We start from the raw sequence: 15,729 nt of genomic DNA on the forward strand, positions 1-15,729 counted from the left end.
GATTATTGCTTTAATTTATTTTAAAAAACTTCTAATTGAAAAAAAATCTATCAATGTAATATAACATCGTCATTAGTATTAAAAGTACTTACAGAAACAACATATAATAACAATTATCAATATTTTCATAAAATTTTTATGTGAATTTTCAGATTTTATTTATTAGTTTAAAAAAACTAAGAGAACAAGTTAGAAAATAAAATTTGAGTATTTTAAGAAGCTTTTGATAGAAGAATAATTAACATCTAGTTCTTTAAAGAGAGGCAAAGCGCCTGACAAAGAAATAATTGCACCCAAATTCCTTTTTGCATAATTAAGTTTAGTTTATTTTGAAACTTTTACTAATAACTTTTACAATTTGAAATGATGAATAAATTTTAATTGTTTAATTTATTAGTTCTGTTAATTTAGTATTTCACTTCAAACATAAAAGTTTCATTTGTAATTTTTAATTGATTGTAACTACACGTATTGATCTATTTTAATTTGAAATTATTAATTGAATTTTTAATCCTTATATAATTACATGTTATTATATGTTGAAATTTCAGATTCTATAATTAAAAAGTAGTGTTTTCATATTTGAGTTGTCTTTTATTTTCTACTCTTTTTATAATTATTTTTGTATATAGTACATATTTAGAGGGATAAAGTTCTTGGTGTTTCTCTTTATTTAATGTACATTTTTCTACTTATAAATTTTTATGTTCACTTCAAAATATAAATTTTAAAATTTAGCCTAGAGTAATATTAAGTCTTGGGTCCGCCTATGATTGGTTACAATTATAGAAACACATTATCAAACATATTTTTAAATTAATGAACAAGTATCATTCATTCATTCTTCATTAAGAAAAAATTAAAAACAATATTAAACCGGCCCTAAATAACTATGTCACAATACTATGTGTAACACAACTATTGTTGTTTTGGTGCTTAGACAAAAATACAGTTATATAAGACAATAATTCATCAACAAAGTACAAGCATATTATATCCATAGAATAATGATACGTACACGCTAAAGTGTCCAAAAAAACTGTCGGCAGAAAAGATCTTACAAGTGCAATTAGCATTTATCAAAACAGATAAGGACTCAAATGATTAAATTCCAAACTTCCAACCCACGTGACTCGCGCTACAAACAGTTTGATAACTGCCATTGATCATTTGTCACTCTCATTGCAGGTTCATCGCATGAATTTATTAATTAATTGAAGTTAATTTGTAGAAGGTTTTGTTTAGCTGTATTGATTGTTTAATTATTTCAGAGATTATATATATACGAGTAGTTTTCTAGTTCAGATCATAAAGTGCAGAAAATATTCGGAAAAACTTTAAAACTGCAGGTTCTAAAGACTTAAAATTTAAAGCGTTTAAATAGTACGATTTATATATTTTCTCAGACGTTTCTACACTTTAAAATTTCGGACTGCAACATTTCTAATATATAGTTAGGAACAAATTACATTCGCATGCATATAGAGTAAAAGCATCAAAATCATCACCTGTTAACTAACTTCATTTAGTTTTATGTTTGAAAATCACTAATTAGGTGCAAAAGATGATGAAAGCATGCAATTAGTGAACTTCTCTTAAAATAATTTTAATTAATTAGTGTCCATAACAAGCAACATCACTAGTTACCAAACCAATTGTAAATCAACGTGAGTGACTAACATTGATGTGGGATTTCTTTTTTCAAAATAAATAATATTGGCTTACCACTCATTATATTTATCACTAAAATACAATAATATTGATGTAAATGTTATAGTTAATTATGTATAGAGCAGTTGTGTTTGTTTGTCTATTACTAAATATATCGATCACATCCATTCCACACTTATCAAAAATAAATTTAAAAAATACTATAAAAATTGTATGAGCGTTTCTTTTTTTGAAATATTGTATCAACAATTTTTTTTAAAGGTAAGGTAATGGTTTTTTAGTCCCTTACTCATTCAGAATTCGAATTTGAGTGGTGAACTAAATAAAACTATTTAAAAGTTACTCAGTTTAACTCCTGGATGCATTACATTACAAATTTACTAATATTAAATATCAAATTCCGTCATTTAGAATTCGAATTAAAGTAGTCAATTAAATAAAACTATTTGAAAATTACTCAACTTAACCCCTGGATGCATTATATTAACAAATTTACTAATATTAAATATCAAATTCTGTTAGGATTTCCCACATGAACCCCAGTATACATAACGTAGTCTCTATATGTGAGTGTACGTGTGTGTGTGCGCGCGCGTGCATGTGCGTGTGTCTCTGTGTGTGTCAGGGATTCTCTAGATGAGCTATTACTTAAATTTAAATAAGGAATTTCCTAGCCACGAAAGGTGGTATGGTCCCGATGAAAGCGTCTCTTAGCTGGTTTACAACCAGTTTGTTTTGTTTCTCAGTGCATCTTTGTGAGGGGTAAATCGCTATGAAAAAGAGGGCAACTTTTGTGTAGTTTGTAATTGTTATGATTTTCTTTTTCATAATTATTTCTCTTAACAGATCTCATACACACACACATTCTCAAGTGTGGGCATCTTCATTTTCTTAATGCAGACACTTTGTTAGGATGTGCGGTTTTATAGTATTAAAATCTGACTCTATTAAATTCATAGCTTAGCAACGTGTTTGCATGAAAAAAAAATGAAGGCGTCTGCACTAGAGAAGATTATATATATATATGAGAAATGTTCCAATTCAGAATTTTAAAGTGCGGGAACGTCCGGGAAAATACATAAACCGTGCGGTTTAAGCGCTTTAAGTTTTAAGCCTTTAAAACCCCACGGTTTTAAAGTTTTCTCGTACGTTTCCTGCACTTTATGATCCCAGACTAGAAAACTACTCATATATATATATATATAACCACACACAGTAGGATTTATAGTTATTCGAATTTGATTCTAAATACATCAGTAAAGGAAGTGGTCTATTTTTTTTTAAAAAAGTTTATTTTGTTGAAATTTGCATTATTATAAGCAAACAAGAAATGAAAAACTAACTTAACTTGGACAAGAATTGATCCCAATACTGTTGGCTAGTAGGCAGTATTGATTATGCCCACACGTACTGGGCATTTGAATGATCATTTTATTTAGGAATGGCAACGACAAAAAGAGCTTGTATTTATTATCTCAAAATTGCATGGGTCTCCATAAGCGTGCAACGTGAATGAACTGATCATGTGGGATCTCAATTAAACTCGATTTATGTACAATAGAAATCAACAAATTTTAAAGATATGTTTGTGTTTGAGACTATTCTTTTTCAAATATATATTAGGTAAACTTTTTTTTTTGTTTTCCAAGAAGTATTTGAGGGATTTTAATATTTCAAAAAAAATATTCTAATTTAGCTTTACGGTTTGTTTCATTATAAATGATAAGAAATCTTTGTTAATTAAATGGATCCTAATTAGATAGCTCTGTTATGGTGCAATCTAAATCTCTAGCCATTGAAAAGATTCTTCTTCACATGAGCTAAAAAAGAAATAATAGAAGGGTTTAACAGCCAATTAATTCCTTTTTTAAAAAAAAAATTATAGTTTAAAGTTCTCACCATTGTTCTTTCACTTAAAAAAAAGTAAAAAAAAACAACATTTGTCGCTCACGTGCAAATAGTACTCCACACTCACAAGTCACTAGTGAGGCCGTGGGAATTTGAGTCCAAAATGTAATCCATCTATGCATGCATGTGAATGTGGGTGAAAATTGGAAAAACAGACAAAACACTTTTATAAAGAAGTGCTTTTGAAACAGTTATGCTTGGTGCTGAAGCCATAAATTAAATAGAATGAATTGACAAGGTTTAATAAGCAACAAAAAGTAAAATACACAATTGATAGATATGCATGTGAATGTGGAAGAAAATTGAATAACCAACAAAACACTTTTAAAAGATGTGGTTTTGAGATAGTGCTTAGTACTGAAAGTGATTTAAAGTCATTAATTAAGTAACAAAACTAGATACCAAATATCCCAATTGTTATGGAGCCACAAACAAAAGAGTCGTATCTACCATTTTTTTTTTCTATTTTTACTTTATTTTTGTTAACTATTTTTGAAATATTTTGTATTAAATTATTGATTACAAGATATATAAAAGAAATTATGTCTTTGGTAAGGCGGCCGGGCTGTCTGTGATAATTTGGGCGTCAAATTAATGATGATTATGTTCCTTAGGAGTTAGTCTAATTAAGGCTTTATCTTTATTTTTGCATGCTTTCAATCTGGGCATCATTAGCAATCCGTCTCTGAATCTCGCAATTTTTTTTTTCAATTGTAATGATTATAAACTTATCTGTGAGTTCTCTCATGTAAAAAAATTAGATCCCTTCATCATTCTTAATTTCATCAATTTCTGAATTGAGTTGTAATTTTTTTTCTTCTCAGTATTAGGCTCATTAGTGTCATTTTGATCCGACTCATTTTACACCTTTAATCTTGAATTCTTTGTGTGTGCGTGCGTGTATGTAACAAAAATAATTTTTATATCATGAATCTATACTCTGTCATCGACCTTTTTTTATTTAGAAAAAAAAAACCCAAGGGATTAGAAATTCTCAACCCTTAGGAAACCAATATTACAAGGTTTTAAATTTCTTTCAGCATATAGATTATATACTTCGGCATAATTAAGTTAAATTGTCAACACTTTAAGCTTTCAACTGAAGGATTACTTTATATTATTTTTAGGCTAATCAAGATAATAATAAAATAGTCTTATACGTGATGGCAGGCAGCAAGCCTGCAACTAATACAATTAAATTACAATTATTTTAAAAGAAATAAATTACATGTTTGTAATCTTATTATAAATTCAACAAAATTAGATTCAAGTGAGTTTTTAAAGATTTTAAAAAAATTTTGCCATATGTATTTTAATAACAGTATATGGGTAAGAATTAATTTCTTTTCCAAATTCAACCTAATTAATCAATTACATTATATATATTTATAGAAACCAAACGGAGACATTTTTTTTTATCAAATATTAATAAATGAATCACTGCAAAAAAAAATGCAAGAAATTCATATGTAATAAAGTTTTTCTTCGGGAGTCGTAAGGATTTAAGAATTAAATTAAGGCAAAGCTGTGATGTCAACTCTTTTCCTTTTTGCTTTTAATTTTTATGATAACGCGTTCAAATATAATAAAGTGGTAATTAATTAGTTAGTGATGGCGGACAACACCTAATACAATGATAATTAACAATTAAATTTTATGTTAAACAAGTCATCTTATTTTTATTGTATATCTTCAAACCTCCCTCATATTTAAACCGACCAATTTGTATAAAGTAGTTTCTTGATCAAGTTTATCATTGATATTATAAGACATCATAATTAACTAGTAATTGTTTTCTAAAATTAAAAACAAAATTTGAAATTTTCCCATGTCAATTTGCAAAACTAATTTCTTCTTTCTTTTATTTTCCTAAGTTAAGCCTAAGCCTAGGACGGACCTAGCAATAACCCAATCTACTTCTGTTAGGTGAGATTAATTAATCTAGAAACTCAATGGATCTTAACCATGAAACCATGCTTTTCACACGTTATTCAATATGGTCTTAAAGCAACGGAAGAAATTGAATAGCTTCTTTAAGCAGGATTAGTAGTTGATGAGTTAGAGCTAATTAATAAAATTTGTCATTCAAGTCAGTTGGTAGCATTGATTCAAAGGGAGTTGCTTGTAGTTAAACTAAAAACCAGAGAACCCATCTTTTCCACAAGTCGAGTTGCCTTGTTTGAAATTTTTATTCCAAAATTTTCCACAAAAACAGAAGTAGTGGGGGGTCCATACACGTTACTCTTTTCCCATAGCGTGATTGATGGCAATCCATTTTCTCTCCAAGAATTAACAATCCTTCGCTCACACTCCTTGATCACATTTTTTGGTGTTAACATTGCCATTTGGCCATGCAAACCCCACTTCAAACTTTTCTTTCTGCTTTATTCATTCTCAAGTTTCAACAACCATATCATAAAATGGAAGATAGAAAAATATATATATAACAAAATTATTTGATTATGTTACTATTATTGAGTAATGTTACTACTATTATAATGAGCCGTACTAATATTAAAATTATTTGATTGATCCACAATTTCAATATTATTCAAATAAAATTATAAAATTACGTCATATGTCCAGTTACTCATCAGTGAATTAAATTGTTTCACTGCACTAAATCATTTCTGTATGTTTTTATTTATTTATTTATTATGCACATGCATCCCATTTAAGACTCTCTCATCCGTAGGGGCACAAAAAAAAAATTATTTATTATTTAAAAAAAAAAAACCATTTCCCCTTTTCCTTCTTTATATATATATAGACACTCATATCTCTCAAACTTTCAACACGCATCACACATTCATTTCATTACACTTCAAAGAGTCATGGACTGGTTTTCATGGCTCTCTAAAACTGGCTTGGAGCCAACTCTCGTGTATGAATACGGCCTTGCTTTTGCTCACAATGAGCTAGAAGAAGAAGACATAGCTTATTTCAACCATGAGTTTCTTCAAAGCATGGGCATATCTATAGCCAAGCACAGGCTAGAGATCCTCAAGCTGGCAAGAAAAGAAAAGGGAGCAGCTGGTCCAAAGCCTGTGTCAAGGCTCATAGTTGCTATCAAGAGAACAAAAAGATCTCTTGCTAAGTATTTGAGGACTTGGGTTCGAAGAGAAGATTCATCTACAGCTCTTGTTGTTGTGCCTAATAAGCCTAGTTATGGCACAAGATGGAGAAGTGCCATGTTGAAGAGGAACAAGAAGTTGATGCTGCCTAAACCCGGAAGACTGCTCCTCACCAGTGGAAGGGTCAATAGTTTTTCAAGCCCTGTATTTAGTTATGATCATAATAAGGAGGAGAAGATGAATGGTTATGATCATCATGAACATGATCATGATCATCACGAGGTTGCAGATGATGATCGGTATTGGTCAACAGGAGTTGAAGAGATCAGATGGGACACAATGTTTCAGAACTTGAAACCCACATGAAAGGTCAAATTTTTTCTTTTCAATATTTTGTTCTGAATTTGATTTTAGATTGTAATGGTGAGAGATGGGTTTTTGGGGTTCTTCCACCAGATTTTTATTTTTATTTTTTTATTAAATTTTTACTTAATTTATAGGGGTGTGTTAAAGAAGAAGATCATTGAATTGATCTTTTACTTTAGTGGTGGGTCAAGATAAAAATGAAGACTTGGGCAGCAAGGGTCTGTTTCGGCAATCAAGCTGTCTCCACTTAGCTTTTGTATGCTATAATCTTTTTTTCTTTTTACCTTTGATAGACAAGAATGCACTAGTCCTTAGTGTCTTTTTGAAAAGAATTTGTGTTACATATGTGCAAATACGTAGCAAGAATTGTATCTGTATCCGTTTTTTGGGTTGAAAATACTGAAAATTTGTACTGGCAGAAATATTCAGATATATTTGTTTTGGCAGAAATATTCAGATATATTTGTTTTGGGTGAATCTTGACTCTTTTGATAGTGTTGTCACTTTTATTGAAGTGTAAACATATTTAATATTGGATTTTGGCAGCTGTATTTTGACCAAAAATTTAAAAAAGCACAAATGGGAGCGTCCGCATATTTTATATTTATGAACGACAAAGAAATGTCCGGGTTTAAAAGGTTCCATTTACTGAGAATTTTTACATTGGTAAATTTCTATTACTTCATGTTGCAATAATATTTACAACGTATACAATTAGTTTATGATCCAAAGAATACATTGAAGTACGATCCTAATGCAAAATAAGACGTCAGAAAGAAAAATTGTAAATTATAAATTACTCTTGGGGAAGGAAGAAGCTCAATTATATTATATTGATCAATAGCATCTAATTCAGGAGGGTGCACATGCTCCTGTTTAAAGTACAGCATCATGGGATGTTTTAACTATGTATCCACAAAATCTTGGCCATTGTTTCACAGTACTCACTGGCCACTGACTCACCCAGATAATATGCAACAACATCATATATATAGCCAATGCAAGCCGCAATCTGCTTCCTAGAGAGCAAAAAATAAGATTGGTGGACAGACCAACCCAAAAATAGGCATGCCTGGATTTTATTGATAATCATTATATTCTGTAAATTTCAGTGGTCTGATGGTTGAGGCACGCGAAACGAGCCTCCGGCGTATAGCATCTGGTAAACAGGTCGGATTCTGATTGTCAAAATTATGCTCAAGATGGTGCCTAGCCCACAGACTCCAGCTAGGACCAGGAAGGTAAGCCTGAAGCACTCAGCACCTATGCAGGTGGAACTTCCCTGCTTGGTAGCTTCTGCATCGTATAGTTTACCGGCAAGCAGTCCGGAGAAAAGGAGCGCACCAATAGGATTTCCCAGCAGTATGAAGTTATAAATAAGGCCAAAATGTTTCAAGCCAAAAAGCTCGGAGGCAGTTGGAACCATCAAAGAGTATATGACGCCATAGCAGACTCCAAGCAGTACAGTCGCAGCATAGAGGGTACCGCTGAGAGCTGATGCATACAGGAGGAATGTCAAGATCATCATAATATGCGTGCACGTAATCCAAACTGTCCGAGGAATTGCTTTTGATCTGCAATTATGATAATTCCAAATGAAATTGTAGAAGATCTTCCAACAGTCCCATAGTATCACATCAAACAAAAATATGGTTGGAATTTTGTTTTGAAGACAGAATTCAAAAAATTGTCAAGAAACCACAATCATCTTTCGAAAATTAAGCAAATTATTGCCAGGATGCACTTCCTAAGGTTTTTAGATACTAAATAAAAGGCAACATGACTCAGTGAGAGCGAAAATAAAGGAGGTGAAAGAATCCATGTAAACTGCACAGTATAAGAACTTTAAATTGTAACAAGGTGAAATCATGTCATGTATGCTGACACAAAAACTTCAACTGTGGTTTGGAACTTTTCAAACAAAACAAGAAAACATTTGCATTTTCTACCCAGTTTAATGCTTCTTAAGTAAGAGCAAAAGAGTAATGACCTGACATAGTGTTCGGACAGCACACCCGAGCCAAGGCGACCAGCAAAATTGCACAAGCTGAAAAGACAAAGCAATTCTGTAGTATCATTGACTCCTAATGCAACCCCAATTTGTGCCAAATTGTTGAGAACTGTGACTCCAGCTCCAACACCTAGAAAGTATACAAACCAAAGAAGCCAGAAATCAGCCTTAACAAAAGCTTCACCTAATTTGAAATCCTCCCCTCTCCTGGGTCTCCGTTTCTCCTTCACTGCCCCCTCCCCTATGGCAAGAAGTATCTCCACATCTGAGAAATCTTCAGTCTCGTAAAAACTTCCAAGATATGCAGCAGATGAAGATGGTGTCAACAAAGGATCTGTTTGGGTTGAATCACCCCCTTCTTGAGCCAAACTGTCTGAAGAGCCGGCCGAACGAATACGTTTCTTGGTAGCAGGGAAAAGGGTCATTTTGACAGGAATTGCCAATGGAGACAGCATAAATACAACCATTATGGCAACTAATATGTAGGAAAGAGCATCGCTTAGAGAAACATAATCGCTTGTTATTGAAATTGCAACAACATAGATAGCAAGAAAAACGCTTGCAGCTTGGGTGAAAACAAAATGACCATGCTCTGAAGAGTCTTCTCCGGAAGCTGGTGTACATGCCCGGATGAAGTATGTTGTGACTAAGCAGATTAAAGGAATCCCAAGTGCAAGGAACAGAAGGAGTGTTGTTGCAGAATTCTGAAGCACCATATTGTATAACACGGTATATATTGCAGCAGCAATCCCAGCATAACCTTTGAGGATGCCAGCAACAGTACCTCTACTGAGGGGGAAATTCCTCATGTTAGTTACTAGCACTGCTGTTCCAAACCATGCATTGCTATTAGTAGCAACAACAAGTGCAATCCATAACTGCCATAATATTGACAACAAAGATTATGAGCACATATGCTAAAAGTGGCACATTCATACCAAGAGACCGGCCCTAACAGCTAAAATGCCTGAAAACAAAGTGTTGAACCAAAAAAGGTATCTTTTTGAATGAACTAATGCTAATTTACAAACACATTTCTCAAAGATTAGCATCATGCAATTACTTCCATCTCATCAGGAGGTTTTGGTCGAGAAGTTTACATATCTTGGATTAGCATAAAATGGGGAAAAAATCTTTCAGAAAAATTCAACGTAAGATATCTTTCCTAAGATGCATGTATATTCAATATATGCATGAAAAAACCTGGTACCATAAACTCATTCTCACTCAGCACCTACACTTTACCATCTCTTAACTTTCTTTATCATGAACAACAATGAAAAGTTGAGAAAATATGACTTCGTGTTGGTCCAAATAACACTTCTTGGGAAATCTTGGTAATTCTGTGTCCCGAATATGCAGTAAGTGAAAACAAATGCAACACAAGCTTAAACATCTACGGTAATCTAACCCTAGCTGGAGGATGGACAGCAAAGTAGCAACTATTCTTTTCCAATACATGAGATAAATAATCCTTTTGTACAAAACAAAATGAATTTAACGAACCACATCTAAATAGCTCAGTGCAAAAGGTACAGTGTAATGAAATCAGAAAAGAGGGAAGAAAACAATCAGTCTTGAAACAACAGCTATCACAGGACTGGATGATTGTCGAACCCTTTGCTATGATGATAACCAGGATTTGAAGTGGTAAGGATAAATATACAGCTTTCTTCCCTATACCCGCCAACACACTGAGTAGATGAATATGTCAGACATATAATAAACCTAGTCTATGCACAATGGTCACCAAACCAAAGATTCAAGGTATTGCAGACAATATGTAGTGTCTTAATTCTTAAAACATGATCATATTAAGAATTGACCTATCATTCAAACAGTACAATACATCGGAGCATTACAATAAGGACACAGATAAAACTTTTTACAATTTCATGGTATGATCTCCCCATATCAACAAAATGGACATTCCAGGTGACAATCCCGAACAGAAGACTTTTCACTCCTCAGCACCACACACCCACAAAACAAAAAAAAAAAAAAAAAGAAGCAAGGAGCAAAGTTTGCCTCAACAGTCAACACTCTCAACGATTGAAAAAACAAATATGAGGGTGCCAGTGCGGCAAAACACAAGGAAAAGTCAACTGCACATTCCAATATTACCAGGCCAGGTACAGTGATATAAAGAAAAGGCTTTGACAAAACTCCAGTTAGAGACACTTAAATAAGCCCCTCACACAAAATATGTCGAGAACAAGCGTGTTACTGCACATATGTTATTCCAACATTCACAGACTTTTTACCTTTCATTGGATGGACCATTATTAACAAGGACCAAACCTCAAAATTCAGAAATTGGGGATATTTCATCAAAAGGCACGATACGTTCATTTTCAACTTGTAGTTACAAAGACTCCCCGGAACTTGCTACTACACGCTAAAGGCAAAGGAATGAGAAAAGGCTTTCAATAAAAATTTAAATTCAACAGATTTATCCTTTGTGGATGAGCACATCAATGCTGTATTTTTCTTTTAAAGCATCTTTATACATACGTAAGCAAGTAGCAATTCCAAATCACAAACAATTTTCTCATATTAGCTCACTAATTTAATATCAAGCTCTAGTTGCTTGTATTTGACTGTTGTAGAAACTAAGAAAGTCAAATTTGCAGAAAACTAGTAAGATCTTGCAACCGCAAAAAATGCCATGATCAAGCATTTGTAAAATTCTGGTTGACCAGAAAATATAAAGATAAGTTCATATAAATTTTATGACACTCAAACTTAGAACACGAAGATACAGACACACAAAATTTGCACTTCCCAATCAGATCAAGATGAATCTAACTCACAGCCCACGGAGAATCAAAATCCTTGAGTAGGTAGCCAGAGATTCAATATTTTCACTAAAACAGAGAGATTAACTATCAACATATAGCTCCAGCTGATCATCCCAAAAATTTGAATCAGTAACAAAGCCATCAAAATCCAAAAGTTATCAATACCCATGAAGTAGTAATTCCAAATGATCAAATCCTCTAATGGCCATGAAAAGAAGTCCACCAACTTGAAATGATATCTTCCATTGAACCTAGTGGCATAGTTCCAGCCAATCAACTTCACAATTCAGTCAACAAAACATCCATAAACTCTCAGAAAATCAGACTTATAATAATAATGAAGAGAAAATAAAAACTCAACACCATGTAGCACCAACCTAAGCAAACCCAATTTGCTTTCAAATCCATCCATCTTACTCACCCCTATTAGTTCCATGGAATCAACCCTCGAGTGAGTACTCAAACAATCTAGTCAGAGAAACAATTATACTCACCCTTCAAGCAAAAAGTCCCATATAATCAAATCCCCATCTGGGTTTGCTGATATATTCTCTTAATGCATTCTATTCCAAAAAGCAATCAAAAAGTTAATATGCGTATAAAAGAAGAGAGAATACTTACCACCCAATAAGGCAGGCCAGTGATAGTCTGGCTAACAGCAAGCCAAATAACACCATAACCCAAGAAACAAAGCACAACACCGACAAGAAGCACAGCCCAAGGAGGGAACTTGTTGCAAGCAATACCAGGTAGCAGTCCCACACTCTCTCCAATATCATTGGCCACACCCAATATTGTGAGCTGTTGCTGATTATAACCCAGAACTGATTTTAATGCGGGCGAGTACAAAGGGAAGTTGTAAGCATTCCCAGCTGCTATCTCCACCCACACAGCTGCTGCCAAGCCCACCCATGGTGGCCTGCTCCCTGCCTTGAGCGCTATGTTTCGCATTCTGGGTTCTCAAAGTTTCAAACTTTCTGCTTTCTTTTGCTAAAAGTTTAGACTTTTAGCATTGTTTTGGGACAAGAATGCAAGTAGCCGAAGAATGATGAAGGATTTGATGAGCTGAAACCTGAAAGGTTGGAGCCTTTAAGACTGGAGGCCTGGCGCTCAGCTCGCACGTGTTGTAAATAGAAATCAGTAAATGTCTAAATGATTTTACCAACAACTGAACTGTAAAAACACTAGAACCAGATTGAAAATGAATATCCCAGTTTTGCGTGCGTTCATGCGTCTTCTGTCTTTATTCTATTAATTAATTGTGAAATAATATCAGTCAATGTGATGCAAAACAACATTTTTTTAACAAATTCCCGGGAAAATTTATATTTTGATTAAGAATAATGTACCTATCAAGTTGAGATAAAAGAGCCTTACAATGCACACCAACATTCCCAACGGGGATATTTTTATTCATCTCAAATGCTAAAGACGTGTGTTGATTTGTTTTTCTCCCTCAAAGTGGAAAATATTAAATGGATGAAATAACTTAATTAGCGTGCGATCGTGTCATTAGCATACACAGTCCAAATTTATCGAGTCTTCATTTCGATATTTATTATGATTTCTAGTTAGATTTTAGGCATTTCTGGACAAAGATTGGACATGTCAAACATTGCTGTGTTGGCGAAAATCAATAGTACCACTTCATTTTCACAACTTAGCTTTACTACAAATTCTAGAGAGAATCATGAGGAATAACTTGTTGAATAAATAAGTGATTCCTCTTTATACAAAATTGGATTGGAATTTAAAAGTAAACAACAAAAAGTAATTAGAAAGGGGTTTCCATCTGATACGTATCATTACACCCGTCATGGTACGCAATAAAACACGTATCAATTTTTCATTAACGAGACTGAATTGTGCGCCAAAAGGGGTTTTCAGGGCAACTGCTACCATCACATGTATAGGTTATCATTTGTTCTTATCACATGGATGCTTAGAGCATGAAAAGCCAAAAATAATGAGAATAAAGTTTCTTTTCAAGTGAAAATGATTGATTTGAACATGACACACTCAAAATTAATGATAAGTAAGCAATGTGGAACCATATGTCCTCAAATAAATTTGAAGAATTATTGGAGACATGCTTCACACATATACCAATCACTCTGAATGCTTAGGTGGGTTCGTTCCATCTAGACCAGCACGTATTTACAGAATTATTAGATCTACCCTTCGACATATTTGGTCTTAATTTTGTAATTAATTAGAAAGAAAAGAAGTGTTAAAAAGTAAGATTAAACAACTTAAAACAAGCACATTTATTAATCTACCGTATGTATAGGCTTGTACCTCCAAATTTATGAAGCTTATCAGTGTTTTTAGGTGGGTGTTTTAAATAGCTATTGAACAGAGCAAATTAATAGCCCCCATAATTTTACAACTTTCAAAACTCAAATTGTTCGATATAATTTTTTTTGAAATTTTTTTTTTTACATAGACGATTTTCAAAAGCACATAAAAATTCTGAAACATTTTTTTTAAAAAAAATTTAAGAAAATAAAAAATATATAAAGCCAACTATTCGTGTTTTGTCTTTTGTCTTCAATTTTTTTTTTCCCCCTGTTTTGTCGAAATTGAAAGGTAGTTGGTGTTTATACGTCAATGTCTTGGCAGCAAGCCACATTGTTTCTACACGTAAATGAGATAAGGTTAGGTCACGTTATGTGATTGAGAACATGAATGTAATCAAATCCAATTTCTCTTCTTGTCACAATTTTAAGATTAAAAGAGCCGTAACTTTTGAATAATTTATGAAGCTGTTCTATTGTTTTTCTTTTTTCTTTTTTTTTTTTGGAAGAAATCGTTTTCATATTTATTGAGAAACAATTTTCATAAATATTTAATTTAATTGTTTGGGTTTAACATAGTAAGATGAACTGATGGAGTAATAGGAGTGATAGAAAAGGAATTTGTATGAGTAAAATTGAGGATTTTATTTAAGCAGTGACTATGGTGGATAAATTACTATTTAATAACCACACAATTAGAATAATAAATAATAATAAAATAAATTATTCACACTATCTTGTAGTTATTAAACATACTCTAAGATGGAAGCAACTCCCAAGTCTCTATCGTAACCGGGCCTAATTTAAAAAAAAAAATCATAAATAAGTGTAACATGGGCTCATCCCAAACCTTATTCCAGTTTGTATGGGTCAATTTTTCTAGCTGAAGCCCCCAATTGCCAAGGCCGTGTTTATTTGGTCTCAATTGGGCCTTTTCCCTTCTAGATTGATAAAATAGTTTTATATTTCTCAATAAGTGCGCTCTGAATTTGCATGATAAAACAAAATTATAACATAATACAACTTTGATCACTGTTTTTCATATAGATCATGAATATTAGTTGGTTTAACTAGTAAAATCATTTTAGATAATGTAATAAGCTTTTAAGGTTTGTTTCTCCACTCGTTCAAGGTTTAAGTACATTGCAATCAATGGTAAAGCTGGCACATTTTTTTTAGGGTGAGCTAAAAAATTTTTAGCTACAGTTCATGATTAAAGTGCAAGGAATTTTTGACTTTACACTAAAAAATAAATTATAACAAAAACAAACCCTATGACTTTACACTATAACATTAAAAAAAAAAAGCAACAAAAACCCGTTCATCGTCGTCTCCCTTTGTATTCCCTTCTCTCTCATTAAAATTTTAAAATGAAATACCTATTTCTCAAAAGTAAAAAATCAGATAATTTCTTCTTCTCATCATCTCCCCAAAATTTGCAAAATAGGCAACCCCTGTTTTTTTCTAAACCGAGGAACTCAAGTTGGTGCCACCCTCACATTAAGACTTGAAAGTCGACCCTCACCTCACCTAACCATCGATCGTCATCCTCCATCGACAAATCCAATTTATGGAGTCATTAGCGTAGATAATTGCCAATG

The 15,729-nt window shown here is 32.8% G+C and overlaps 2 protein-coding genes across 2 annotated transcripts; one reads left to right on the plus strand and one right to left on the minus strand.

The window, feature by feature from the left end:
- Nucleotides 1-6,367: 6,367 nt before the first annotated feature.
- LOC18036266 lies at nucleotides 6,368-7,437 on the plus strand. The gene is made up of 2 exons (XM_024180652.1): nucleotides 6,368-7,022; nucleotides 7,154-7,437. The coding sequence occupies exon 1, from the start codon at nucleotides 6,414-6,416 to the stop codon at nucleotides 7,017-7,019; it is 606 nt and encodes a 201-aa protein (XP_024036420.1). The 5' UTR covers nucleotides 6,368-6,413; the 3' UTR covers nucleotides 7,020-7,022; nucleotides 7,154-7,437.
- Nucleotides 7,438-7,827: 390 nt separating this feature from the next.
- Nucleotides 7,828-12,996, minus strand: LOC18036438 (protein NUCLEAR FUSION DEFECTIVE 4). The gene is made up of 3 exons (XM_006427419.2): nucleotides 12,453-12,996; nucleotides 9,010-9,908; nucleotides 7,828-8,593 (listed from the first exon to the last, which is right to left on the minus strand). The coding sequence occupies exons 1-3, from the start codon at nucleotides 12,780-12,782 to the stop codon at nucleotides 8,128-8,130; spliced, it is 1,695 nt and encodes a 564-aa protein (XP_006427482.1). The 5' UTR covers nucleotides 12,783-12,996; the 3' UTR covers nucleotides 7,828-8,127.
- Between the last annotated feature and the right edge of the window lie 2,733 nt (nucleotides 12,997-15,729).

Source organism: Citrus clementina, unplaced genomic scaffold (genome assembly GCF_000493195.1).
Source record: "Citrus clementina cultivar Clemenules unplaced genomic scaffold, Citrus_clementina_v1.0 scaffold_7, whole genome shotgun sequence".
Lineage (NCBI taxonomy): Eukaryota > Viridiplantae > Streptophyta > Magnoliopsida > Sapindales > Rutaceae > Citrus > Citrus x clementina.

Bases quoted from the DNA above. Each gene is read 5' to 3' on its own strand.
- LOC18036438 (XM_006427419.2), bottom strand. From the start codon at position 12,782: ATGCGAAACATAGCGCTCAAGGCAGGGAGCAGGCCACCATGGGTGGGC. The intron at 9,909-12,452 runs GTAAGTATTCTC...ATATTATGGCAG, and splicing joins CTGGCCTGCCTTATTGGGTG to TTATGGATTGCACTTGTTGT. The intron at 8,594-9,009 runs GTCATTACTCTT...TCATAATTGCAG, and splicing joins CTGTCCGAACACTATGTCAG to ATCAAAAGCAATTCCTCGGA.
- LOC18036266 (XM_024180652.1), top strand. From the start codon at position 6,414: ATGGACTGGTTTTCATGGCTCTCTAAAACTGGCTTGGAGCCAACTCTC.